This window comes from Onychomys torridus, chromosome 13 (genome assembly GCF_903995425.1).
Source record: "Onychomys torridus chromosome 13, mOncTor1.1, whole genome shotgun sequence".
NCBI lineage: Eukaryota > Metazoa > Chordata > Mammalia > Rodentia > Cricetidae > Onychomys > Onychomys torridus.
The window spans coordinates 54,018,901-54,046,724 of record NC_050455.1 but is presented as its reverse complement, the minus strand read 5'-3'; the positions used below and the strand labels follow the sequence as shown (position 1 = coordinate 54,046,724).

Sequence of the window (27,824 nt, the reverse complement as noted above, 5' to 3'; positions counted from 1 at the left end):
ATTTTCTTCCCACAAACTCCAGCTCCTAATCGCTGTTGCATTCTGGGAAACTTCCCCAAGACCTATCCTTTAGTTCGCGGATCTTTCTCAGAGGTACTGACTGGCCAGGTTTAGATGTCCCTGCAGGGCACAGCACTGGAGTGCTGGGTTTATGACCAGGATTCTGGTTTCTCTGTTTTGAACCTCTGGGAGTTTTAAAAAGTCAGTCTTGTAACCCTTCAAAACGAAACATTTAACAGATATCAATTCCACCTTGTCAAACTATTCTGGTTATTAAAAAGCAGAAATACTTCCGGTTATCTATAATGTAGTGCAGGACTGGAGAGGTGGCTTGGCGCTTCCAAGCTCATACTGCTCCTGCAGACTGGGCATTTGGTGCTATGTTACCAGTCTGCAGCCACCTGTAACTCCAGCTTCATGGACCTGAAATCTCTGGCCTCTGCAAGCACCTGTGTGTGACCTTCACATGGACACACACAAGTACAAAGGTAAAAATAAATTTCTAAAAAGCCACAGTGCCCCAAACGAAAGTTTGACTGTTGTTATTTCGCACATAACTTTATTTGTTGAATAAATGAATATTTGTCAATATGTACATAACCACAGAGAGCAAGTACTAGATTGAGAGCAAAATATTTGGGTTCTAATATGCAAAGCCACTTACCAGCTGTGAGGGCTCAGGCGAAGAGCTGAACCTGAGCTCAGCTTCCTCAACTGTAGGCTGGACAGACCTGCGTGGCCACCACACAGGCTTATTGCAAGGTTCAAATGCAGGGGCATGTGAAAGTGCATGAACACAGCTGGAGCAATACAGATGCAACAAGGAACAGCAATTAAATTTCAAGTTGAGGAATACCGTCACACCCTTGGATTGTGCCGTGGAGTCAACAGAATTTGGCAGAGTAGCTAGCTGGCCACTGAGGAGAACGAGCAAGCCATTCTTCAGAGTGGAAAGAATTCTGCAATATTCTGTAGCCTGTCCTGGTAAAGAGTCACTTCCCAAACTTCCTGATGTCAGAGACCCACCAATAACTCTCTTGAAGAAGTTCAAGGGCCATATGTTCCTCGTTTATTTACACGTGAAATGGGTTGAATACAGTCACAACGGATGTAGTGCGCACACCCAACAGCAGCAAGACCTTTCGAGGAACTGAACGTTGACTACAGTCTAGCATGCAAGTATCTATATACACAAATGAATTTCTTTGCTTAGGAAAACAAAACAAAAAAGTACAAAACATATCTAAAGATAAATACAAGATATAAAATGCAACAGAAAACACAAAACAATAACCGAAATATATAGCTTTCCCAGAGAACTACAGGGAAGTGATGGAGAGCACCTCTCCGGTGCTCCAGTCCGGTGGCCGTGAGAGGGTACTGACGTGACTCTAGAAGCCTGGTGGCTCAGTGCTTCTCTATGGCCAATTGCAGAGTACAGGCTGCTGCATTGCTAGGTCGGTGGTAAAGTTGTGCATCCCAACTCTAAGGACCAGGACATTTGGCAGTAGCACCCAGAACAGGAAACACTAACTGTGTAGACAGCAAAGGGTTAAGTCAACGGTGCCTTTATGTTCCTATCAAGAGCCAGAGAAAGACTTGATATGCTTGGAATACGTGTCTCTGTAATAGTTAGTGAGTTACATGACAAAACCCGACTAGAGAGCTACAGGTCTAACTACGGCTTCCGACTTTGACAGTAGGCTGGCCTTTCCTAGCCGGTCTCCTCAGGCTCTGTGGATCAGCCTTGCTGATTCCCCCAGAAACACGGCCAGCTGTCGGCTCCCCTTATGGATCCCTTCTTCCTCGTTCTTCCTGCATTCCCTACCAGAGTCCTGGCCTCTTCTACTCACTTTGGAGGGAGAAGGGATCTGCAAAGCTGCTTTAGACGCTGTCTGGGAGGGTTCAGGCCACACCTCCCCAGGGTGCTGTTATCCTCTGAGCCCTCGGGCGGCTAGGAGCAGGCACGCTGAGTGTGTGCTAAGACACTTAAGGGCTGCTAGTGTTGTGAGACCCACAATCACCTAAAATTTATGTGGTGAGTTCTAAAAATTAAAAACACTAAAAAAGGCATGTTAGCCTGTAAGTACTGAACTCATTCAAATTGGTAACATACAAAATGGTTGGTTTGAATTCAGGAACTGCCCCTGTTACGAAGAACTCTGTTGTAAAGAAACAGTACAAAAAAGGAAAACAAGATCTTAACACAAAAAAAACAAAACAAAAAAACCCAAAAGCTCAAAACAGTTTCCACCAAATACTGATACAAACATGTAACAAAGAGTATAAAAAGTTATTTAAATATATACAAACTCTTTAAAACTCAAATACTGCCTTAATACTTACGGGGAGGGTACATCTGAGCAGGTGAGGGGAGAGGACAGAGCATATATTGCGACAACCTAGACAGTACTGGTAACTGTTAAACTGCAAACTTTTGGTAACAAAAGAGTCTTGTTTTCAATTCCTATGTGGATAGGGCTTTTCCTGTGGAGGATCTGCGGCTATTTCTCGGCTGAACTCATTCTTTTGGATTTGATGAAGGCCATGCCATGTGTCCGCATGTGCGTGTTTAAGGCAGCTTCCGTTTCAAAAGTCTTGGCGCACACTTTGCACTTCCGGTCTGACGCTGCATCCTCGGCAGCCTCGTCCTCGGGGCCAGGCTTGTTCTCCTGCAGGCTGTCTTCTCCGGCCCCGTTCTGCTTGGACACGGGCTGAGGCTCCTTCAGCTTGTGCACGATGAAGAGGTGCCTGGACAGGGAGACGTGGGACGTGTAGCAGAGGCCGCACTCACGGCACTGGTAGGAGGAGCCGTCCGACTTGTGCTGAGGGATGTGTTCGTGGAACTGCAGCAGGTTCTCGGTGGTGAAGCCACACACGGCACACTTGTGAACCTTAAAGACGTTGATCTTCAGCTTTTTCAGTGGCTGAGTGATGGCTCCCCTGGGAGGCCTGAACTCTAAAACCGGTTCTTCCAACTTCCGCTTGGGACTGGGAACCTTTGTTAGGGGGAACGAAGACAGAAAAAAAAAATGATACAGCTGAAGGTGGTGGGCTCTGTGCCTGGCAGCAATGCTGAGGCTGCTAGGAGAGCAGGCACTGGACGCAGGGGAGCTGGGGCCTTAACAGTGTGAATCCACACTGCAGCTTCCCCACCCCACCCGGAAGAAAGCACGTCTGTGCTTCCAGGAGCCACTGTGCACAGCAGTGACTGAGGAGCTCGTGGTCACAGGCCACAGGGGAGCAGCACCCCAGGCCACAAAGCTAAGGCATGGAATGGGTTCATGTGAGAAATGCTGGGAGGGTCATGGAGGGCCATGGTGACGGGTGATATGTGGACAGGGGTCTGGTGGACACCAGAAGCTGAGTGCTAAAGCCCCAGGTGGGAGCAAGGCCTGTGTGCTTACAGGACAATAAGGTGGACTGAGACAGGAAGTAGAAACGACTTGGGCCAAGAGAGGCAGAGGGAGCAAGCACCTCACGGGAGAAAACTTGGGCACATGCTTTCATTATGACCAGAGGGGATGACTACAAGACTCCATGGACCCAGCGCCAGCTGCTACCCCTGGCAACTGTCCTTCTGGTCCTCCTTGTCACACTATGTCCCCTCTGGAGTTGCCTTTTTCCTTCCCCCTGGCTGTCTAAATCCCAAATGCCTCCACTTCCTCTGTACTAGGGCATCACTCTGATGGCCTACACCTGCAGCTACGTCTACACACACTTAACTTCCTGTGGGGAAGACCCGCGCTAATGCCACACCTACCTAACTGTCTGGATGAGGGGCATGCTCGATGATTAATGCATGTCTTGAGAAACTGCTTTAGCCCACGTACATTCTAGACTTATCACGACAGCAAAGCCAGCAGTGACTGCTATGTGGTGCTTTCCCTAACTCCAACAGCAAGCAGAACATTCAATGCCTGTGCATGGGCTCCGAGGTTCACCACCCACACAGAGAAGAAGGCGTGGTAGTGGGATTTGATCTTTTACTATTCCAAAGAGAATCAGAGTCACCTTGAACACGTGCCACGGCTGACATGGCCAGTGAAAAACATCTGCTTAATACCATTTCTTTGAAGAAGAGATAACTTCCCTAAGTCAACGTATAAATTTTGTGAGTTCTATGAGGAGATCCTGTGTGTTGTTTCTGGAAGGATACAGAAGAAACTTAGAAAAGGTTACTTCTCAGGAGCAGTTGGGAGCTGTAGTCCCGACAGGCTGACCTTAAGCTATGACTACGGGAACACGCGTCAGCACAGGTGACAGCGAAAGAACAGCGCTGCCATGCCTGACCTTGGCGTCGTCTTCCTTGATCTCGGCGTCTTCCTCGTTGGTGTCGTCGGTCAGCTCTTTCACGTCAGGGTCCTTGATCCCGTGCATCAGCTGTATGTGCTTCTCCAGCATCAGCCGCTTGGTGAACGTCCGCCGGGAGTCTGGGCAGTGTCTGTGTGCACAAGATTGAGACGGGAGCTATGGCCGCCAAGTGGTGCTCACTGCAGAGGGCCTGGCTAGCAGCATGTGCAGGAGGCCCGGACAGACAGACTGCCACTGGGGCCTCCAAATCAAATACCCTGTGACTCCCACTCCCTACTGTGAAAAGGGCCTAGCCCTGGACTTCTGTAAAAGCTGTTGATTAGAAACAATATTTCCGTGTACGTGTGCAGGCCATAGGTGTACGGGTACAGCCTGGAGCTGGAGTTGGGGGGGGGAGTTACGGGGGTCCTCACGGGAACAGCCTACTTTAGTTCAGGCAGGTATTTGTTTTGCTAGATTTGGCTAAAGCAGTATTTAATTTGTAATTCTAGATGGCCTTAGTCTTAAAAAACAAACAAACAAACAAAAAACTGAAGAATACTAAATTTTCTGAGTTTTCTTTCCAGTGACTCAGAGCAGCCCTCAGAATTTACGTAAGAGAAGCCTCAGGCTGCAGGTGGTGCTTCAGGACCCCTGGCCCCTCTGCATTTCAAGACAGAATGTTAGCCTAGACTCCTCAGAGTACAAATGCAGCTTGTGTTTGTACCTGGAAATGCTTATTCATCTGGGAAATTAAAATTCGGAAAGCAGGCTATCCATTAGAGGTAAATTACTTAAATTTAGTACACAAATGATCTTCTGAAAAAAAAAAAAAAAAGATCTCCTGGAAAGGTTTTAATTTACCATTTCCTAAGAAAAGAGTCCAAAAACAAGTTTAAAGAAGTTAATGACCATAGTAATTATGGATGCTATGTCAGACCTCAAGAGCAGCACAAAAACAACCCAACGTGCTGGTCCACGCTATACTTCTAAAAGCAGGAAGGCAGACACAACAGTATTATTATGCATTTGAGCCAACCTGGGCTAAATGCAGCCACCCAAAAAACAAACAAACATAAAACCTACTGCATTGTGAAGGGCAATAGCATCTTCTCTCCTGTCTTTAGAACCACATTTGCTACCCTGAAAAGGCATCTGGAGATATCTTAATGACAGTCCCCAGATGCTGGTGACTCCATCTTAAGAGAGACTCTGTGGGGCGGCAGCGAGAGCCAGCCTGACAGCAAATGTTCTCAAGCATGAAGGGCTTTTCCTTTGAGTGTGTGTGCACGTGAGAGCATGTGTGTGCACGTGCGCGTGTGTGGTACCTGTGCATGCCATGGCACGTGTGTAGGGCCAGGGACAACTCTGTGGAGTCAGTTCTCCCCTTCTACCCTTAAGAGCGTCCCGGGGATTTGAACTTGCGTCGTCAGCTTATGGAGTGCTTGCACACCCTGAGGCATCTCACTGGTCCCCTCATGACATTTGTGGCTGTTAGTAAATTATCAGGGGGAGAAAAAAAATCTCTCCATTTTACTGCCTTTCAGCAAAAGGGGGGATGAAAAGAAAAAGAGCAAACAAACAGAAAAGGAAACATGGAAGGCCCTTGCCAGGCAGCTGCTTTTCCTCCATCTTCTCAACCCGGGACACCATGTACCTGATGTTCTTAGTGTCAACACACATTTCCTACTTAGAAAATGTTCCCTAAATACCCAAGGCACAGAAAATTCCCATTAATCTGATGGCTAACATCATGTGTGTCCTCACCATGAGGCCACAGGGCCTGACTCTGACCACAATCAACTGTGTTCCACACTAGCTCTGTTCTCTCTCTCTCTCTCTATTAGATTTGCTCATTTTCTTTTTTATGTGTGAGTGTGTTGCCTGCACGTATGTACGTACACCACATGTGCGCTCGGTGACTGAGGAATTCAGAAGAGGGTCTGGGTCATAATGGTTGTAAGCCACCGTGTAGGTACCAGGAACAACCAGCTCTCCTAAGTGCTGAGCCATCCCTCCAGTTCCTCTCCGGTCTCAGTTTTGCCCTATGCACTCACTTTGCACATGTGGGTTGAGTGGGTGGCACAGATTCCCCACTAGCAATAACTACAGCTGGGTCATCTTATACAAAAGGCAATTTAGGACTGACTCCTGGTGGGCGGGTTTACACGGGGCCAGAGGGCTCACGGCCTGCGCTAGAGCCAAGTGCAGAGATGGGTCCCCTTCTTAGCCTTCCACTGCACCTGAGTGAATCAAGCCCAAATCCACATGGCACCATGGTCCAGTCACTGTCTACGAGGAGTCTCATCCTCATTTAGTAACGGGATACAGTGTAAGTGTGTGTGAAGAAATGCTGCGCACTTCACAAGTGACCATGGAAACAAGCATGCACCCTGAAGTGGGATACAGGTAAGACGGCAGAGCCGAGGAGGAATCGAAGCAAATGGCAAGGCCCGAGCAGCTCTGTGACTACGATGGTCCCTTCTCTGGGTGCCCCCGCAGGTGTGAGACTTACGAGCAGGCATAGACTTTCCTGATGCCTTTGTGCTTGATGCGGTTGTGGCGGCACAGGCTGTGGGAGGAGCTGAAGGACTTGTCACACTGGCGGCAAGGGTGTTTCTTCATTTGCTGTGCAGGAGAGAAGAAAGGCCCTTAAGATGGCAGCAGTCACCTGCTGTGCTTCAGCTGGCCGGGACACACGCATGTTCAGTGACTCTTCTGCCGCTCAGCTCCGGCAGCCCGAAAACAGTGAGAAACCAACAAAGCTATACAGTTCTTTGAAAACATCTAATTGCAGAGCTGTCGAGACGGCTCAGTGGTTAAGAACCACTGGGTGGTTAAGAGGACCAGGGTTCGATTCCCAGCACCCATGGGGCAGCTCGCAGCTGTCTTTAACTGCAGTACCAGGGGATTTGATGCCCACCCTCTTCTGGCCTCTCTGGGCACTGCATACATGTGGTACACAGACATACCGTCAGGCAAAACACTCATACACATTAAAAAAAAAAAAAAAAAAAGCAGCCGGGCAGTAGTGGCGCACACCTGTAATCCCAGCACTCAGGAGGCAGAGCCAGGCGGATCTCTGTGAGTTCAAGGCCAGCCTGGTCTACCAAGTGAGTTCCAGGAAAGGCACAAAGCTACACAGAGAAACCCTGTCTCGAAACCTCCCTCCCCCCAAAAAAAAGCAATTACAGTGCAGTACTGGGTCATCCAGGAAACAGCTTACTTTAGGAGGGTAGAATTGTTCACTCTCTAAATACTTACAATTTTTATCTAACTCAAATATCCAGGTATTCATTATAGAAATATTACTTTCATGAAAATTGTTTTTAAAAGTAGACAATATGTGAAACCTCAACTACTTCAATAACTATCAAGTAAATGGGAAATTTTGTCTTTTTCAATGAGCCATACTAAATCACTGACTCATTTTAAACATTTAAAACCTTTGCTCTTCAATGGTTAAGTAACCACAAGACCCTTGCGTGGCATATGTGGTCATCTTGGGAACACAGAACCTTGAAGGGTACTTTCAGTGGGCTGCCCCTTAATGTATATGAGAGCATGTTTACATATGAGCTATTATACTTGATAAAGATACTTTAAAACTACTGGTAAAAATAACTCTTTTCATAGAAGTTGCCAGGCTGGGGATATAGAATTTAGAGGTAGAATGCTTGTCTAATATGAGGCCCCACTTCAATTCCAAGTACTAAACACACACACACACACACACACACACACGCACGCACGCACGCACGCACGCACGCACGCACGCACGCACATACATGCACAAAAGTTTCCCACTTTGACCAGGGACACGGTTGTGTTAGTTAGATGTCCCTCTGTGCAGGACCCTGGAAGCTGAGCTGAAAAGTCAGTCTCGGGCATGAGAAGAATCAAGTGGTCCAAAAGCAAACACTGCCATACCACAAGGGCTGTCATTCTCCAGAACGGAACCAATTTGGCTCAGCCTTCATTAAGTCAGGCTGTGTAGAATCAGTTCTCAAGTGAGAGATGTTGTTTTCAGCAGTACAAATGATGAAGAAAAAAATACCTGTTTAAACTTAATCATCGGATGTACGTGAACTGACAAGCAAACCCACTTAACTGGTCCCGTCTCGGTGATTCACTGGGTGGCCCCAAGCAGACACTGAGCTAACAACAGCCACTCCCCTAACTGTGAACTAAGGTCACAAGCATGTCTTCCTTGCGGGGTGCTGTGGAAACACTGCACCTAAGAGAGACTACACACAGAACAACTAAAGAGAACGCACAAAATTCTCCTTCATTCTCTGTCACATTAGAACAGTTACATTAAAAAGACTGGGGAAACAGGCTTGTTTATTTATGAGATAAGCTCCGTAGCTCAGGCTGGCCCTGAACTCATAGTTATCCTCCTGCTTCAGCCTCCCAGATGCTAGGGTTAAAAATGTTCACTACCATGCCCAGCTTTTTCAATAAAGCAAAAAGGGCTGGCAAGTGTTCAGAAGAGTCTTGGACCCAGGCAAAGAATTCTCATCACCAGATTAACAATAAAAGTACCAATATTTTATGGGGAGAAAATAAAGAAATAACCATGCACTCGTGGCCTCTGAGAAAAACCGCTGCCTCTCCTGTGGTGGTCTGAGTGGGAATGGCCCCCATGGGCCATCTGGAATGCTTGTTTGAATACTTGGTCCCCAATTGGTGGAGCTGTCTGGCGAGGGCTGGAAGGCTATCACTGGGGTGAGCTTCAGGGTGTCAGGTGCCATTCCCAGCATGTCTCTGCCTCCTAGTTATGGATCCGGATGTGAGCTCTCAGCTCTTCCTGTTTCCTGCCATCATGGAGTCCAACCCCAAGCCCAATTCTAAACCAAAAGTCCAATTAAACACTTTCTTCTATGAGTTGCCTTGGTCATAGGGTTTTGTCTCCCAAGGCCTTTCCCCCATAATTCCTATTTTCTTTTGAGACCAGCTCTTGCTATGTAATCCAGGCTGACCTCAGATGCACATTTCCCCTGCCTCATTCTCCTGAGTTCTGGGGTTACAGGCATGGACCACAGTGATATCTGATCACACAGAGCAAACCATTAATAATTTCTACTCTACTTATATAGTCAAAGAATAAGAAAAAATGTCCACTTCAAAATAAAGCTTTAAGCACAGAATCATCAACGAATAGTTGATTCAGACTAGTATTTAAAAAGCCAAAGGCCTGACTGCCCTATTAATCTTGTACTTATCAGATGAACTGGGAGCTAAGACACAGACTGCTTTCTAAAAGACAGCTCTGTCAAGTAACAGACTCAGAACAGGAGCACACATGCCAGCATGGCACAGCAAGAAGGCACAGGGAGAGGGGACTGGACTCTTTCTTCAGCGATGGGTTAATGTGTTTTCCCTCATCACACTGATATATTAACATCCCAATATATCAACACCAAAGCAAACTCTTAAAGAGAAGCCAGTGGGGACACCCTCCGGGGACAGTGAGTGAGAAGCAGCCCTGATGAGTCCATTTACACAGAGCCAGAAACCTGCGAGGTTAGGAAACCAAAGAAAACTGAACGGTACTTCAAAATGGCAGACGGGCCTGGGGGTGGAGCTCAGTTGGTGGAGTTCAACAAAGCCCTGAGTTCCTCCTCGGCGCCACACAAACTGTGTGTGGTGGTACAGGCTAATGTCTGGAAACAGCTACTGCCCTATTTCCTGAGGGCTTTGAGCACAGGGTAACCAAAACTCCTTTCAGGATTAAATGAAAACAGAGGGTTTAGAATTTAATGAAAACATGGCAAGGCCCATGCTCTGCCAGGGTTCAAGAAGCCCCCTTGACAGCCATCAAGAAGGAGCAGATGCCAACTGATGAAAGGGTGCCCAGTTGTTCCCAAGCCACTGTGGCAGATGCCACCAACTCAATCAAATGTTTTCCAAGAAACCTCGTAGCTGCAGCCCTGCTAAGTTAACTTCTAAACGCTGAACCTGTTCACTTAGGGTCCAGTCCAGTTACACCATAGGTCTCCCCTGTACACTTCCACCCCAACACTTTATTACAATGAACACTGCAAGTCCCCCAAAGGATGCCTGATATCTAGACAGTACTGAAGCCTGTGTGGGTGATGCTCTTTTCTGACAGCAAACCGGGGCAAGGGCAGGCTGTTCATACCCTCCCGGGTTGAATTTACAGTAAGAAATGAACCCACAAACAACAGCTACAATGCATGCTCCTCAAAGTTCTGTGAGCATGCCTAAGCCTCAAAGAGTTCCCGGTACTCCCAGCTTTGCATTGAAAGAGCAGGTTATTATAAACTGGCCTTTCTACGGCTTATCTGAACCGCAGCATCCTACACAGCACTACCAAAACAAGGGTCAGTTAACCATCAGCACCGCAGTCCGATCACCAAGGCAGTTCGTGGCACTGAGTGACTCATGGTGGGCAGCAGGTACGGAGGGCACACCAGACAAAGGGATGATGCAGTTCCTGGGTGGACAGTACAGGATTTCATTATGCTGCTTACGAGTTGATCACATCTAGAATTGTCAACCCAATGCTCTCATGCTGCAGTTGACCACAGGTAACAGGACACAGAAAGTGAAACCACAGAGGTGGAAGGACATGGCACTTTTATAAAGAAACTTAAGGTATGTAAAAGACTTAGGGTGTAGGAAGAAGACCCTGCTGAAATCCTTCCTCTTCAGTTTCTCAACAATGTAAATCAAACCTTTTTCAGTTTATTGCCTCAAGAAAAAAACCACTGTAAGTTAGGTTTATTAAGGTAAAGTTTTACTTATATTTATTATAGAGTCCTAAACACCATAGCTCACATTTCTAATCCCAGCATTTGGAAGGCAAAAGATGGAGTTCAAGGCCAGCATGGATTATGTAAGACTGTCTCAAAAACAACAGGATGTGAGAGCTGGAGAAACGGTTCAGGGGTTAAGAGTGCATCGCAATCAGGCAGCTCACAACTACTTGTAACTTAGTTCCAGGGGATCTGATATCCTCTTCTGGCCTCATGGGGACACACACACACACACACACACACACACACACACACACACACACTCAAATAAATATTTAAGAAAACATAGACGCAGTTGAGTTAGGCCATGTCCATCACGGTACAGAGGAGGTACAGTACTCTCCATAGTCCCACCAGCCAGCCGTTTGTGGCGAGCTCTGCCCAGCACCCACACCCTCTTTTCTATTCCTCTGCTTTGCTTTGTGCACCTGTCATGAAGTGGGCCACCCCACAGCGTATCAGGCACCCAGCACAATACACAGTTAACTCGCCTGTGTATTCCTTTTCATGTCACAGAAATGTCCACTTATAGCTATACCCTAGTTCACGGACCCATTCACCAGTTGATGGACATCAACATTGCCAGTTTGGAGGAAATGATGAATAAAGCTGTTATAAACATAAGGCAAAAATGTTCGGCTAATACATACGGTGTTTACTTGCAGGTATATCTAATTCCTAACGTTTTGGGTTCCCTTAAAGGAGTACTTGGGTACTTGATAAAAGCTTATGGAGGATAACTCCATAAGCTCTCTAGAGACAGCTGCCAGCTACTCATCATCAGAGGCTTGTTTTTCAGAAATACTTGGGTCATATTAACTATGCCAATAATCCGTGTGTGTTCACTAGGAACATACCAGTAAGCCCTACAGGTGATAATCAGGATGAAGTGCTGGGCACAGAGCAAGACCTGTTTTATAGAGACTGCAAGAGGCAGGGTGAGCTGAGAAGCAGGGAGGTAGGAAGGTTTGGCAGGGGTAGACAACGACAGGATAGATCCTCCATACCAGCCCTCAGGCCCCACGGGAAACCCCCATCCCTAAGATGGCATGCCCAGATTCTCTGGCTTGCATCGGCTTCTTCTGATTTTATTATATATAAAAGGACCAGATGAGCTGGTGCATGCCTTTAAGCTGTGAAAAACATCAAGGTTCTTTGGGATTCCTTGACAAACATCCTCAGATCCCATTGACAATGTAAGTGGGTGCTTGTGCCCCCACCTCCAGCCCTCCAGTGCTGCCCGTGATTGGTGAAATGGGTTTCCGTTTCCCTCGATGCTCAGGAAGGCTGACCGTTGAAGCCTATACTCTGACCATCTGGGAACTGCCCAGTGAGATCCTTCATGCAGTTCTCTGTGGATGAGGGGAGGGGAGAATGAAGATATAAAGATCACAGAACAGACTGGAAGGCCTGGGCTCCGTGGTAAGGGCTAGAGATTACCATGTACGTGACAAGACACCATGGAGTGAGGGTCACGTGACTAACATACGGTAAGTGGGTCATTTTGGCTTCCATGTGTGAAACCTGAGCCGTCTGCAAGGCTCCAAGGAAGAGAAGATGGTCCTTGGACAGTGACGGAGGAAAGGAAAGATGGCTGGATTTAGCGACGTTCTTTCTCAAAGGTGGAGAGCTGCTGGGAGCCTTTGTGGGTAGGCTGAAAGTGGACAATGGAGAGGGGATGAGCCAAGCATTCTTCCATATTCTTTGGCACGGGCACCCGGCAGCAGAGAATTCCCAGTTAGACACTAAGGACCATCTGGAGAAAGGTGGAATTAGGAACAAAGAGGATCCAAGTTACACTTGGGGATGGGGTGCAGCTCAGTGATAGAGCATCTGCCAGATGTTCTTGAAATGTTTTAGATATCCTACGGAAGGCCCGTCAACAATCTAAATAGATGTGAAAGAGGTGTTCGGTCAAGTCTGGGATATAGGAGAGAGCCACATCAGGGAGTCACATCTGGGGTCAATAGGATCTAATCTATTGGCTGGATAAGAACCTTCGGAGCGACCAGTGAATGAGTCTTTGCAACAAACATTCTAGTAAAGATCCATGGACAAAAGGGTTCACTGCGTGACTCGCTGGGTCACACTGCAGCCTCCATGACGAGATCTTCCATCTTTTCATTTCTTTTCTTTGTTCTCTTAAATTTTATTTTATTTGGGGGTGTGGAGGGGGGGTTGCAAGAGCAGAGAGTGGATATGAAGGCACGGGGAAATGAATGGGATCAAGATGCATGATGTAAAAGACACAAAGAATAAATAAAAAGAAAGTCAAACAAGAAAGAGAACCTTCAGAGGGCCTGTGTGACTGGTAAGTAACAATGATGGCAGCAAGGTCTAACAACCCGAGTTCAATTCCCGGAACCGACATGGTGGAAGGAACGCAGACTCCCTCCCACACGTCGTCCTCTGACCTCCACACTCATGCCTGTGCACATACATGCAAAGTAAATACAAGCTTTTTAAAAGAACCTCCCGAGAGTAAACACACATCTTCACTCATGGCTGGACCAGAAGGACTAAGCAGGGGCTGGCAATAAGGAAGAAACCAAGAGAAAGCAGCATCCTGTAGGCCGGACAACTGCCTTGAACAAGGCATAATCACGGGGAAACTGAAGACAAGAAAGCCACGGAAGACCCACAGGTCAGCGCTGATGGAACCGCAGCGTCAGGCCTACCTGGAAGGAGAAGAACTGACTTGGAGGGGACTGGCTGTAAAGGACACCAGTAAATACTCAGAACAGAAGGGGGGGGTGAGTAGCTCACAAGATGGAGGCGCTCCTGCCCAATGTGCTGACCGCAAGCTTATCAATAAAGCAAAGCACTGAGCACACTTAGATGGGTGAATCATCCCATAAACACAAAAGGTTTGGTGGATCCGGTACCAGGGGGTAACCAGCAAGGCCCTAGGAACAGGCAGCCTGCACCGATTCAGAACAAAGGCAGAAAAGCCAGCAAGGGCAAGATAAGCCTCAGAAGGGCCATAAAAGCCCAGACACGGGAAGCTCAGCAGACACCAGTCTCTGCTGGTCTCCAATACACCTCAATGCACAGGTGCTTGGCACTCTAGCAATGAGGGGCCCTTCCAGCGACCAGTCTCACATACTGTTGGCCTGCGAAGCACAAATGAGGCCATGACCAGCTAGCTAGCTCCACTGCTCTCCAAGAACACCTGCTACGAAGCCAGCATCCACACACTGTCCTTTCCCGACCAGTGAATGGGGACATGGTGGCTTGCTGTGCACTGGGAGATGGGACTTAGAACCAGCTGCGTGCTAACTCATCTGCTGTCTGTGAGTGAGCTCTGCCTAAGGGCACTGGTGGCATAACTTCAGTTTGTTAAATTTATTTGCTGTGAAGTGTTTCTTCTTATGTGAATAATAAGCCATGCATTTGAAAACAACACCTGACTATCTGCCCCTCTCTGTGATGTGTAAGTCATGTTCAAGACAGAGACAAAGAGAAACCAGGCAGCTGAGAAGTTAGGATTTTTGTTCTGCTGTTACATTATGAGACACTATTGCTGCTTTATGATTTTGTAAATGTTTGGAGAAAACTGAAGATGTAAATGAGTGGGTAAGGTTTTAAGGTCCTTGAACAGTCCACAGCGGGGCTGAAGACATGGACACCATCACCCTTGGAACAGAAGGGGCCAAGGATGTGAATTCAGATTCGGGAGTCTTTCCGTGGCCATCTTGGGCAAAACCCAAGCTTCACTCCTGGCTACTGGGGACAGTGGTGCACCACTGTCCTTGGCACAGGTTCCCAGAAGCCCTTGCAAACCTTTCCAGACTGACAATCAACTCTCCGCAGTCACTGTACTTCCCTCTACAAAATGCACAGCTAAGGGACAAACCACTGGAGCTGCATAGCTGGAGCTGCACAGCTGGGCTCTCCTCTGCCTAAACCACATGTACTGTGTTCTGCTGTTCTAAAGAATGAGGCCTTGGGACCTGCCCCCCTGCAGTCCAATCCCCCACACTTTCAGGCACCCCATGCCCAATCACTCCTTGCTGACAGCCACTAGCCCTTTTGTGCCTGTATCACATCCATATGCTCTTGACAACCAATCCCATTCCTCCCTCACATCCTCTGAAGATGCTGTGGGAAGTCTTTCCTCTGAGAAGCCTACCCTGGAGTTTCCTACCCCCCACCCGTTTCCAGTGAGATGCAGCCCTCAACTCTGCTTCCCTGCACTTAGCTACAAGTCCAATACTGCTCCTCTAATGATCATTAGGGATTTTAATTTTTAATCCTGTCCTCATTAACCTCAGGCTGGTACTTTATGGCTCACCACGCTCATGGGGACTCGACAAACAAACTCCTGGCTGGAATCTGAATTCAAAGTATCTTTCACTAAATACTTACTTTTTCATACTGTCTGTGATTCCTCCGAGATGACTCCACTCTACAAACTGGTTTTAGTTTTCATGCCTTATACTATTCATAGCGGGTACTATGCAATACGGTAAATGTTTACTGAACAGAAGTAAGTGGTACACATATAAGAAAAATGCTTACAAGTTAAACATTTCCATGACATGGGAATGGCCTGCTTGTACAATTCCAGAATGCATAAGTACTCAAAAGGGAAATAAAAAGATTGAGCATCTCCAATCTGAAAAATTTCGGTCTAGTCATCTTTGTTTTACATCTAGTATCCTATGAGTGAGTACATGCCATGTCTGTCTTTCTGAGTCTGGGTTCCCATCTGAAAAATTTCCGTCTAGTCATCTTTGTTTTACATCTAGTATCCTATGAGTGAGTACATACCATGTTTGTCTTTCTGAGTCTGGGTTCCCACCTGAAAAATTAACTAAGAAAGTCAATGCAAATACTCCAAAGTAAAACACAGAATAAGATAAAAATCCAAATCTGAAACATGCTTCTGGTCCTCAGCAATTTAGATAAACCCTTACTCAACCTGTGGTATATACTGATCTCTTTTTTAAGTCTAAAATCTAGTATATTTCCTAAAAATGAAGTTTACTACAAAACAGATGAGGATTTCTACAAGAAAGGCACTGAGATTTACATAAATAAAACCTTGATGGTTCATTTTTAAATCCACTTGAAATTGTTGTCATATCTAAGTGAGCAAGTATTACAAGTAATGTTCAGTTTTAAGGTTGACACATGAATAAGTGAAAACTAATGCTCTGTGGGTATTAAAATTTGTTTTTTGAGCCAGGCAGTAGTGGCACACACCTTTAATCCCAGCACTCTGGGAGGCAGAGGCAGGTGGATCTCTGTGAGTTCGAGGCCAGCCTGGTCTACAGAGTGAGTTCCAGGACAGCCTCCAAAGCTACACAGAGAAACCCTGTCTTGAAAAGCCAAACAATAAAAATAAATTGATTTTTCTTGTTGGGCCTGCTACATAATGTTACCTCCAGTTAATAATGCCAAATGATAGAAAATAAGCCTGCTGACCCTGTGACCCTTGCTCCCTGGGCAAATGACCTTTCCACAAACAAGGAACAGCCTTCCCCTAACATTTGGAACATGGTCATAAGCCCTTAAACCCTCACAGGGAGACATTAGTACCCTGGCAATTGGTATCATTTTTCTGTTCCAATTCCGTCATTTCCAAGAATAGACCAAGATAGTATGTTTGATACACACAGCACAACTGCCCACACATGGAAGCTTTGAGAAATATAATTAGGGTGCTCAAATGAATCACAATCCCCAGGTTTCTGCAAGGTCAAATTGAGCAATGCTGGGGAAACATTACGAACAGTGTGAATTCAAACTACAGGTTAGCCAAGTTCATATCAGGCTTTTCAGGCCACAACGTTCCCACGGTAACCACTGGACTCTGCACTCGGACTGAGGATCAGTAATGAGATGTAAATGGCAGAAGTGTGCTTCCACAGACGACTGAAATGAGAAATGTGGGTTCCTGGCCCTTGACTTAGACCTCACATTCAACAGAAAATACTCTGCAGAACCAAACCTACTCAACAAAGTGGCTAATCAATCTAGTAACGGGCCAGCAAAATGAGGATGTTCTATGGAGATATTGGTCTCTCAATGTGAACAGCAGACTCCTGAACACGAACACCATCCACCATGGGAATTTCTCCAGGAATCTCCCGCTGGAAGAAGGAAAAGGCACCAGCCAGAGGGGGGAGTTTGTCTCTCAAAGATTTTATACAGTTCTAACAATTTATCAGGCCACCTTATAAAATAAGACTGAAGCCCAGATAATGTTGGGTCAGTAGTGGGTGGGACCACACCTCCAGGACTGCTTAGAAGTTCCTATCTTTGGCCCTCTATTTAAACTTTGACCTCACTTCAGAACCTCAAAGGCAAACTTGGGAGTTCGCTGGATCCCTTTGTTCCTCTTCCTAATGTAGCCACATTGAACAAATCATTGTCTGCTTCTCCCTTTTAACTTGGCTCTTTTAATTGTCTTATTGAGGACAGGTGCCAGCCCTGACCTGGGCACAAATTGTGACCTCCAAGTTAGAAAAAAGTAACGCAAATTGTAACTTACAACACAAGGAGAATGCTTTTATTGTTTCATGCTAACACACTCTAAACAGATTCCCAGGCTAAGTGTATCTTTGAAAGTGATCTAGATTGTGAAAGTAGCAGCTTTGAAATGGGGGGGGGGGGGGGCAGGCAAGTTGTCCTCTGGCCTCCATATCCACTGTGGCATATGTACGTGCAAACACCCCCCCCCACCACCACCACCACACACACACACACCTACAAAATAAGTAAGTGTAAAACTCTGGTCTGCTGGTGACATTGTACATTTGAAAAACTGCATTGCAAAATATTGATAAATGTGCAATAACGCAAGGCCACATCCGGAGCAGAAAGAGCAGAAGCATGCACCCCACAGCATCCAAGCTCAGGGCATCAGGGCACTACCAGACACTTAGCTGAGAGAAGGACTCACTTCCAGGGAAGCCCTGGGCACCAGGGCAGCAGAACTACCAATGCCTGCTTAGGCTCCCTGCATCTTCTGCTCAACAGCGGCCGCACACAGAAGGGCTTGGGGTTCCTCTTACAAGACTAAAGAAATCCCTTCTCTGCCCTGTCAGGGAACTCCTGGGCCTCTACCCTCCTGCCTTCGGCTTGAGTCCATCGTTCCCCACAAACCCTCCACTGGATACAGGACTAACACTTCCTCATGGGGCTCTTTCACATGAACACTGAAAGAGTGGATGTGGCTGGGGCACAGACAGGAGACCATGTGCTGTACTGTGTGCTCTCTGGACTCTCAATGTTTGCTCATACCACATGTCGGTGAAGTCTGTCTCCACCGCCCATCATCTGCTCACTCCCAGCCTTATTTCCCCTCTACACAGGGGTTGGTCCTATCTCTGAGCTGCCTTTTGTTTCTTACAGCGTCTGCCTACAGATGGGGAACATGTGTTCTATGTCTATTCTCAGAGAATCCATCTTCAAAGAGGAACTGCTGGAAAGAATTACAGACAAACTGCCTGCCCGTCTTCCCTTCCTTCCTTTCTTTTCTTCAAGTCAGGGTCTTCTGGAGACCAACCAAGCCTGAATCACAGTGTAGCTAGACCTTGAACTTCTGACCCTACTGCATCCAACGTAAACTGGGATCCTAGACTGAACCCAGGGCCTTGGGCACACCAGGTACACTCGCTACATCTCCATTTCCTATTTGCCTTCCAACATAACTCTTAATACAATAATTTTCATCCTTTTTAATTAAAAATGATCTAAATAGAATTTTATAAGTCTAAAGATCTACGTAGACTTCTAATAGTATTTATTTCAAACCAGAACAGAAATGAATCATTCCTTCTAAAGACCATTACCCTTTTAAAATCAGATGATTTGTAAGAAATCTGTTAATAACTTTAAGAAGCAAACAAAGCAAACAAGCAGGTAAACTTGACTGTCCCAAAGTAAACATTAAAACTGGTCAGCGACAGACTACACCCATAGGTTGTACTCAAAGCCTACACCGGGTAGAGTTTTCCCAACTGTGCAAATGAACTACTTTATGAAGTACTGCTGGTACAATCAACCACCATGCTGGGTAAAGAAACAGGAACCCTGGAGGTAGTCCTGGCCAGTGTCACATGCCCTGTGTGAGAATTCTCTGCGATGGCTGTGCTGTGGCTCCTGTAGACTCCTGTAAAGGAACTACTAGGCTTTGTAGGGGTGAGGCTCTGTGGGGTTCCCTTTTCCTCCTGAGTCACCCTGGGATTCATGTCAGACATCCCTTGTTCATGCTGAAGCTCCCTCAATGCCTGAGCCTATGCACAGGTCCCACTTCTTTATCCTTTCCTAACAGGTAGTCACTTTAGCCCTCCTTTGCTCCTGGGTCTAAAGTTGTCCCTATTTATAGACTGGAGCTAAGTAGGAACCTGTGACCTCCTAGAGACCGGTAAGAGCCATTTAAAAAAAAAAAAAATCCCTATTAAATCAACCCTGGCCCAGAGTAGCTCATCACTTCCTCTGCCATCCCCACCAGGACACATCAGCATATCAAATTCCCAATGCAGTGTCCATCTACAGGCAGAAATGTGTGTTAAATGCTACAGCGTTACAACTGGTCTGCCAGTTGGACTGAAGAACATTTTCCAGAAGAAATGACAAATGATGGTTGCAGTCTTAGACAAGTTCACGTGAACCTCTTGAACTGCAGCAGAACCCCAATCCTGGGACACAACGGAGCAGACAACCGTCTCCCATACTGAGCACATCAGCACAGCTAACAGTGAGCTCTTCTAGGCACAAAGACTAGACTCTCCTTCAGCTACACTCCATGGGGCCTGCTGCCACATTCTACATCGCAGGGATCTCAGGGACAGGGTGCACGTGGGGTTGGGTGAAAGGGGAGGTGCTGGTATATGTTATCGGGCAGAATGAGAAGTCAAGGCCTTGCTATACAATAAGCTCCCAGCGTGGGGCCTAGAACACAGACAGCAAGAGCCAAGCTCCAGGAACCAGGCCACCGGGAAGCTGAAGCCACTGGCTACATATGAAGGAAGCAGGGCTGAAAACAAACAGCTGTCTGTGCCAGGGAGCTGAACTCAGTGCCTGACTGTGGGTGGTGTTTTTAATAAGAATTGCCCTTACGCCAGCAAGCCCTGCCTGGAATGCTGACCCAGAGCAGACTATGGCAGGATGCCTGTCTGGGCACCAGCACCAGCCCGGAACCCAGACACTCTCCACCTCCTGAGCATACTAGAAATAAACAGGAAAGCCTGGGGAGGAAACCTGTTCCTCTATCAGCCCTGCGGGCACCTCGGCAGGCAAGTCTGGATGTCTGTAAACATCTTACTCACGGTGGTGAAAGCTCCCACTTTTAAGCAGTTACTGCTCGCATGCCTCAGAGGGTGCAGACTCTTCAGGGAGTGCCATGTGCGCTCTTGTACTTCATGTGCAAAGATGCTACCTGAATTGTGTGGTCCTGCCGAGTGAGCCCATGCTGTCCCATCAAGGCCATTTCAGCCAGTTCTAGCCAAAGCCTCAGTCTGTCCAACAGGAAGATAAAATTAAAGGTGCAAATCTAAAGCTACCGAATCAGGTGACAGATGTCCACGGTAATAGACTTTGGCCAAACTGGGAGCCTAAATCAGCTTCACCAGCTTTGAACACCGGAAAGACAACAGCTGTACATCTGGACTGCTCCCTCCCACATCTACTGGGCTCTAATTTTAATCCAAGGCTGCTCCCTGCCCTTGAGCACACTGTGATCTATCTACAAAGAGAATGCAGACATAACCAGGGAGGTCATCCCAGGCCCCCAAGGCCACAGCAGGGACACAGGAAAATGGGAGCTTGCTGGCGGCCACAGTGAGCTCAGAGCCAGTTCCTGGGTGAAGGAACTAAAGTAGTTAATAAACTAAAGATGATGAAGACGATGGCGTGTGTCACAAGGCTACAAGCAACCTTCTGTCACTGATATAACTGAAGGCAAGATCCACACACCCAGGCCTCAGCTGGGCTTCACACATGCAGAAGTGTAAGGAGCTACAGAATTGCTCTGGCAGCTCCACTGGGTGGCTAGAGAGCACTCTGGGATCTGCCAGGGGAATTTACAATGGGCTCTTTGGCTATGGCTCCCAAACAGAAGGCTCTGTAACTCTGAACCAACCTACCACAGAATTCAAAACTTGAGGGTCGGGGGAGGGGAGAGCTGTTCCTACTGAACAAGTGCAGGCCCTTTTTTCTTGCCAATATTCCTAAGCAATAGTATAACACCATTAGCATAATGACAATTTGCATGCTATCCCACTGTGTGGGCTCTTTTCAGTCACCCTGAGGCCTCACTCACAGGTGAGGCATGTCAAGCACAGTTACCGCATCACGTTGCCTAGGGGCCTAGAGCATCCTTGGGTTTTGGCAGAAGCAGCAGAATCTGTTCCAGAACCAATTCCCATGGATACAGAGGGGCCACTATACTGAGGTCCAATCACAAGGGACTGGTTCTTTTGGGGATCCTACTGGGACTCCCAACTATACTTTCAAGAACAAGGTACTGACTTGAAGACTAGGACTCAACATCTCCGCTTTACTGCTTTGTGTTATAACTTGGCTGCACATCCTTGGATTTGGGCGTTTTATGCTCAATAACCATGCAATGCACTTTGATATATACACAACACAATGTCATCAGAAACCACCCATAATCAGCAAATAAAGCTATGTCCTTTCCTTTAGGACACAAATGAGTGCTAGGAAATATAGGCCTAGCTCCACTCAATGTTGTTTGCCACAAACTCACATGAGTTTATAGGAAATGCCTCTCCTACGGCTGCACAGACATCTTACCAGACGCTGTTCATCCCATCGGTAAATCCCGTCTGACACACAGCTCCTCTGGCTACAAACAGGAAGTGGAATGATAGCCACAGGCTTATATGTGCCACACTTTCAAATAACTTCATGCTTCCTGAGAGATCCAGTTCATTTTGTGTGTCTAAGCCTCACAGAATAATCAGTGTAGTTTACAAGCAGAAACTGGTCATTTGCTGGTCATTTCATTTTCTTTCAATTCAGTGTCCCCAGTCTCTTAGCTGCTCCTCCTAGGTGAAGGGACTCAACAGTTGTACTCTTGGTGGTGGGGCAGGGGTGCTCTGGAGAGTGAACGAGGGCCCTGTGCAAACCAGGCCAAGGGGTTCACCACTGCGCTAGGCCTCAGCGCTCAGAGTCCCTTTCTGTAGCCTTCACTTTGTTTAGAATCAGAGCAGTAATATACAGGCAAGCTTGGGGCTTTCCAGACTCGGGGTGATAATCCCAACGTAACTCAAGGGCCTGGGTTCCATCTCCAGCACCAGAGAAAAATATACTTAAAACTGAAATCATACTCCAAAACTCCCTTCCTACTGGGACAGCTTTGCAAGCTCTGCAAATGAAGAGATAATCACCCCCATAGCTTCTCTCTCCAATGTCAACTGACCTATTTCCTACGGCAGAGTTCTCGGGAAAGAAAGGGCAGGCAAGAGAAAGGGAAGATCTGAGTATAAATATCACAGTCATCAATGAGGAGCTCCCAGCGGTGCCCTGCCTGGTGCCCCAGCCCTAGCCCCAACACCAGCAACCACACATCAGACTGACAGTACCCATGCCAGAGGGCCTCTGTTGAGAGGGAACTCCTGCTGCCAGGCTGGGGCTGCCTGGTGCATGTCTCTAGAGTTCTCAAACTTTCTCTAGAAACTACTCAAAACCATACCCAGGATGGCCGCAACCCATTCAACATCCAAATACATCCTGGGCAGCTGCTAAGAAAGACAGGCCTTTCTGAAACCCGGTGTGAGTCTCCAGGAGATCTCCCAGTTAACTGACACTTGGCTGTGCTATTCACCACAACTGCAAACAACCCAGAAAAGCCTTGGACCCATCTGACAACAGCAGGATATCACACCCAAGGCTCCCAGGCAACTACAAACACAACGGTGGGCTCACTGGTGATGACATAGCCTGCCAGCATCTCAAGGAAATGATTAGGGAAAGCTGGAGTAAACACCCCATCAGAAAGCCTAACACCCAGGAAGTGAATGCCAATGAATGCTGGCAAGGGTGTGGGGATGGAAGTTGGTACAGCCACTACGCAAGTCTATATGCAGGATCCCCAGAAGACTAAAGACAGAACCAGACTGTCCGACCAGTCACACCACTCTTGGGCACACATCCAAAGGACAGGAAGTGCCATCACAGAGATACTAACATAGCCATGTTTACAATAGCTAATAGCTAAGAAACGGGACAGCATAGGTGTCCACGAACAGATGAGGAGATAAAGGAAATGTGGTCCATGTACATGTGGAATTTTATTCAACTGTAAAGAAAAATGAAATTAGTTTGCAGCCAAACTAATGGAATGGAAAATGGTTATGCTTAAAAAAAAAAAAAAAAAAAAAAAGGAGCCAGACCCAGAAGGACAAAAATCACAAGTGTCCTCTCATAGGCAATCTCAAATTTCAATCTATGTGTGAGGGTGTGCAGGTCAGGAAAGCAGAAAGTTGTGGGAGCAGAAGGAGAGCTCCTGAGGTAAAGGAACAGAAGAGAAAGGAGGAAGAAGAGAGACAGGGGAGAAGCGAAGTACGTAACTAACATGTGCCATGGCGGCAGAAGAGGGGCAACCGTGGACAGGGCACCGCTGAGGGGCTGGAGGGCAAGGAGGAGAGCGGGGAGAGGGGATGAACACCGAACACCAACATGAAATGCTAGAATGAAACACTTGCTTTTGTATCCTAACTTTAAAAGCTTAAAACAAAAATCCACCAGGGGTTAGAAACCAGATAGAGCAGACACCCTTGCTGACTGGTCCACAGCTACTCAAACGTCAGTGAGGAGATAACCCACCCCCAAGATGTAGCCTCCACATCTGCATCTGCTCACGGTGGTGCGGTGGCGCCGGAGCAGCAGCTAGAAACCGCCTACAGACCATCTCTGCGGCAGGGCAAGGTGTTCTGAGCTGCAAACCAGCCCAGCATCAAGTCCCAGATTAGAGTAACTGCTGCCCACAGTCCTTGACCAGTCTTGGCTCCTGCCCCTGTAAGTACTCTCTCTTCAACTTAGTCAGGTTATCAAAATCCACACTAGAGGTGTATCTTGTGCTCTTTAAGCTAAAAATGGTCAATACCATCTTTGCAAGGCATTTATATCCTTATATTAAAAAGTGGGGACTTCTATAAAACTATCCTCCAATAAAATACAATAATATAAATTATAACAATTCTTATAAACATTACATTAACCATAAAATTACATATGCTGTAAAATGTTCTAAACAAAATTATAATAAAATACCAAGGTCTGTAGCCATAATGAATATTATGAATATTACCATAAGATACACATTTCTAGCACAAAGCATTAATGTACAAACCAATTTATGTGTCTGGAAACCTACGGCCCATAAGGAGTTGCTGTTCCATAGCTAAGCAGGGTCAGAGTTGAGCCGCAGCAACCATCCTGCTGTTGCATTTTTGCTGAAGTGAACATGGACACGGACCTGGAGTCCATGTCCAGCATATCTACCACTATGCCACACTCCGAACCCCGGCCTGTGCACTTAGTTTAAATGCATTTCTCCTAACCTTTGAGTGATCACAAATTAAGAACTAAAGGATAAGAAAAACTAACTTTTTATCCTGTTGTCAAGATAACATGATTTTGGCTGAAAGTCAACATCCTCACAATTTAAACATAAGTTAGGAAGGAAAAAAAAACAACAACTATTTTTGTCCTGCATTTACATTAAAGTAATTGATGCCTTGTGGGAACAGTATAAACTATACCCATTAACCATCTGGCAATACACACACACACACACACACACACACACACACACACAATACCCACACGCACATGTATATGCATGCAGACAGACAGGCACAGGCATACACACACACACACACACACACACACACACACACACACACATACATTTAATACCCACACGCATATGTATATGCATGCAGACAGACAAGCACAGGCGCGCACACACACACACACACACACACACACACACACACACGAGTGGCAAGTGTGAAGTCTGTAAAGGATTATGGTAAGTCTGGACATGGCTGCTGCAAGCTGGAAAACATACAACCATCATTTTCAAAAGCTCATAGCAGCACGTGCTGCCTCAGCTCTGCTAGGGCCCCAGCACCCACCTACCGTTCTCAGATGACTCCTACTCCACAAGACTGAAAGACAGTAAGTACTCTGCATCACCCACACCCAGCACAGAGGAGCAGAAGGTGAGCTCTGCGGCATTTGGCAGGGTGGCTCAGTGGTTAAAGGAGGTGGGATCTGTGGCATTCGGCAGGGTGGCTCAGTGGGTAAAGGCACTTGCCATCACACCTGTGTTCTGAGTTCAGCTCCTGGGCCCCACGGGGTAGAAAGAGAAAACAGATTCCCACAAGCTGTCCTCTGATTTCCATACATGCACAGTAGCACATGCCTGCCTACAGATGCACACATGCACATACACATAAAAATAAAATCTGGTGATGCTATGTTTAGTTTCACCTCAAACTGGGGTTTATACCTTTAGGGAACAACATTAACCATCCCATGGTCACCTATAATCAGATAGCAGTCTGCGTCAGACTCAAGTCCAACTACTCCTCTACTCACTGTCTGAAATGTCCTACTTCTATGGGCTTGGTTCTCCCAATTCACCATCAGGAAGAAATATAGGCTGGAATTTTGGGAACAAATGTGCTTGGGATCACCTTCCCTGAATATAATTCAGCAAAGGTGCCTAGTGCTATGAAAATCACATGAGCAAGAGCCTGGCGATAAGGGACATTGCGTGGAGGACCTTAGGTGTTTTAAACCCTGGGTATTCATCGGAATCACCTGGGAGCTTTAAAAATCGGCCACCTCTGCTCCCCTCCCATGGAAACCTGCCTTGGGGAGCAGGTAAGGCAGAGCTCTAAGAGGAGGCCCTGAGCCTCGGCTCTTCCTGCAGCTCTCCCACTGACACAATGTCTTCTTCCTAGAAGATGTTTCCATCCACAGGCTAGATCAACTGTGAAAAGAGATGCCTTCTATGGAGACCTTGATTGTTGATTGCATCATATGAGAATAAGGGATGGGAATGTCTCCAATGTCCTCACTAACACCTACACTGTTGAGACAGTAGGGCTCAAAGAACCAACCATCTTGTTTTGTTTTCTTGAGACAGAGCCTCACTGTGTGACCTTGGTTGACTTGAACTCACTACTCAGACCAGGGTGGCCTCCAACTTGCATTGATTCTTCTGCCTCCTAAGTGCTGAACTACAGGGGTGAGCCTCATGCCCCACTTTAAATCCCATATAATAACAATGACTCTTTTCCTCCCAGGAATAACATGTTGCCAGTTCTGCCAATTCTATCTCCTTTTAGTTAGCTGTAAGCAACCCCTGTTTTCCCACAAAACAATGTGCATGCTGTGGTCCTTATTTGACTCAATGTCTTTATTTAAAATTCCTTCCAGGGCTGGTGAGACACCTCAGGGTGAAGTGCTTGTGTGCAAGTGTGAGGACCTGAGCTCAGTGGTTAAGAGCACTGGATGTTCCTGCAGCGGACCCAGCTTTGGTTCCCAGCACCCACAGGGTAGCTCACAACTGCATGTAATGTTAGTTCCAGGGGATCTGACACCCTCTTCTGGCCTCCGTGAACACTGCACACAAGTAGTACACAGATATACATGCAGGCAAAACATTCATACACATAAAAATAAAGCACGCTGATGTCATTCTTTGTGAAAGGATCCAGGCGCCCACTGGCTGGCTGGCTGCAGGGCCGGGAAGAAAGCACAGACTGTGACAGAGGAGATGCTCCTGGAACAGGCTTGTCCCTGGAAGTCACAACATCTAGGACCACTAGGAGGGGTGACAGCAGTGGATTCTAACTCACTGGAAGATTATCAGTCACAAGGCCACACTGCTCTTGATAGAAACTGAGTTTACTCTAACTAGAGTCTCCCTCCGTGAGCAAATGTAAAAACAATGACAGAGGAAGTCCCCAAGAGGCAAACCTGGCAATGGCCTCTGCGGCCACCACGAAGTAGACAAATGATGACAGCAGAAGGTACAAAAATGACAGGAAACAAGATATTAGCATAATTCCAAGTCAGCTCCCCACAAAGCACGTTAGTTACAACGGGAAAATGGCAATTGGCAGTCACCTCAATAACCAAGTGTTTAGGGTTGATAAACCCAAGAGTGAGTCATAGTGTCACCAGGTGCCTCCTAGTAGGAGGCACTAAGAAGAACAATGTCACTTCTGTGACATTCTTACCAAAACCAAATAGCAAATGCCAAGGGAAACACCAGACAAGCCCAAATTATAGGATATCACATTAAATCATCATGAAGATGGCACAAATGGTCACAGATGACGTACAGTTGGAAGACCAAGCAACGGAACACAAACTTAAGACCAAGACTAGGATGACAAAGGGGATGTCTGCAGGACAACTAGAATATGTCTGAAGGTCTGTTAACCATACTTTATCAATGATGATGTATACCCAAGTTTCTATCGCGCTCTCTAATTACAAAACTGTTAACAGTGGTCAAGCCAGATAGATACTGGACAAATGGAGGTTTTACCCAACTTTTACAAGTCTAAAATCATTTTAAAATGGAAATTTGTAAATGTTACAAATGTATAAAGTACATGAAGCACAGTTTAGGGCTGGAGATGTACCTCAGCACAAAGCCTGGGTTCAATCCCCAACACTGCATAAACCAACTGGGCAGTCATGCCTGTAATCCCAGGACTCTGGAAGTTAAGGCAAGAGGATCAG

The 27,824-nt window shown here is 46.8% G+C and overlaps 1 protein-coding gene across 10 annotated transcripts in view; it reads right to left on the bottom strand.

Annotated features, from left to right (window-relative positions):
• Positions 1-531: 531 nt before the first annotated feature.
• Znf532 (zinc finger protein 532) overlaps positions 532-27,824 on the bottom strand; it is a 112,210-nt gene continuing 84,917 nt past the window's right edge. For all 10 annotated transcript variants that reach the window (XM_036204301.1, XM_036204297.1, XM_036204299.1 and 7 more), the window contains 3 exons: positions 6,809-6,921; positions 4,294-4,444; positions 532-2,999 (listed from right to left, as the gene is read on the bottom strand). In XM_036204301.1, the coding sequence (XP_036060194.1) occupies positions 2,505-2,999; positions 4,294-4,444; positions 6,809-6,921 (759 nt within the window). In that variant the 3' untranslated portion in view covers positions 532-2,504. The remainder of the gene's footprint in view (positions 3,000-4,293; positions 4,445-6,808; positions 6,922-27,824) is intronic.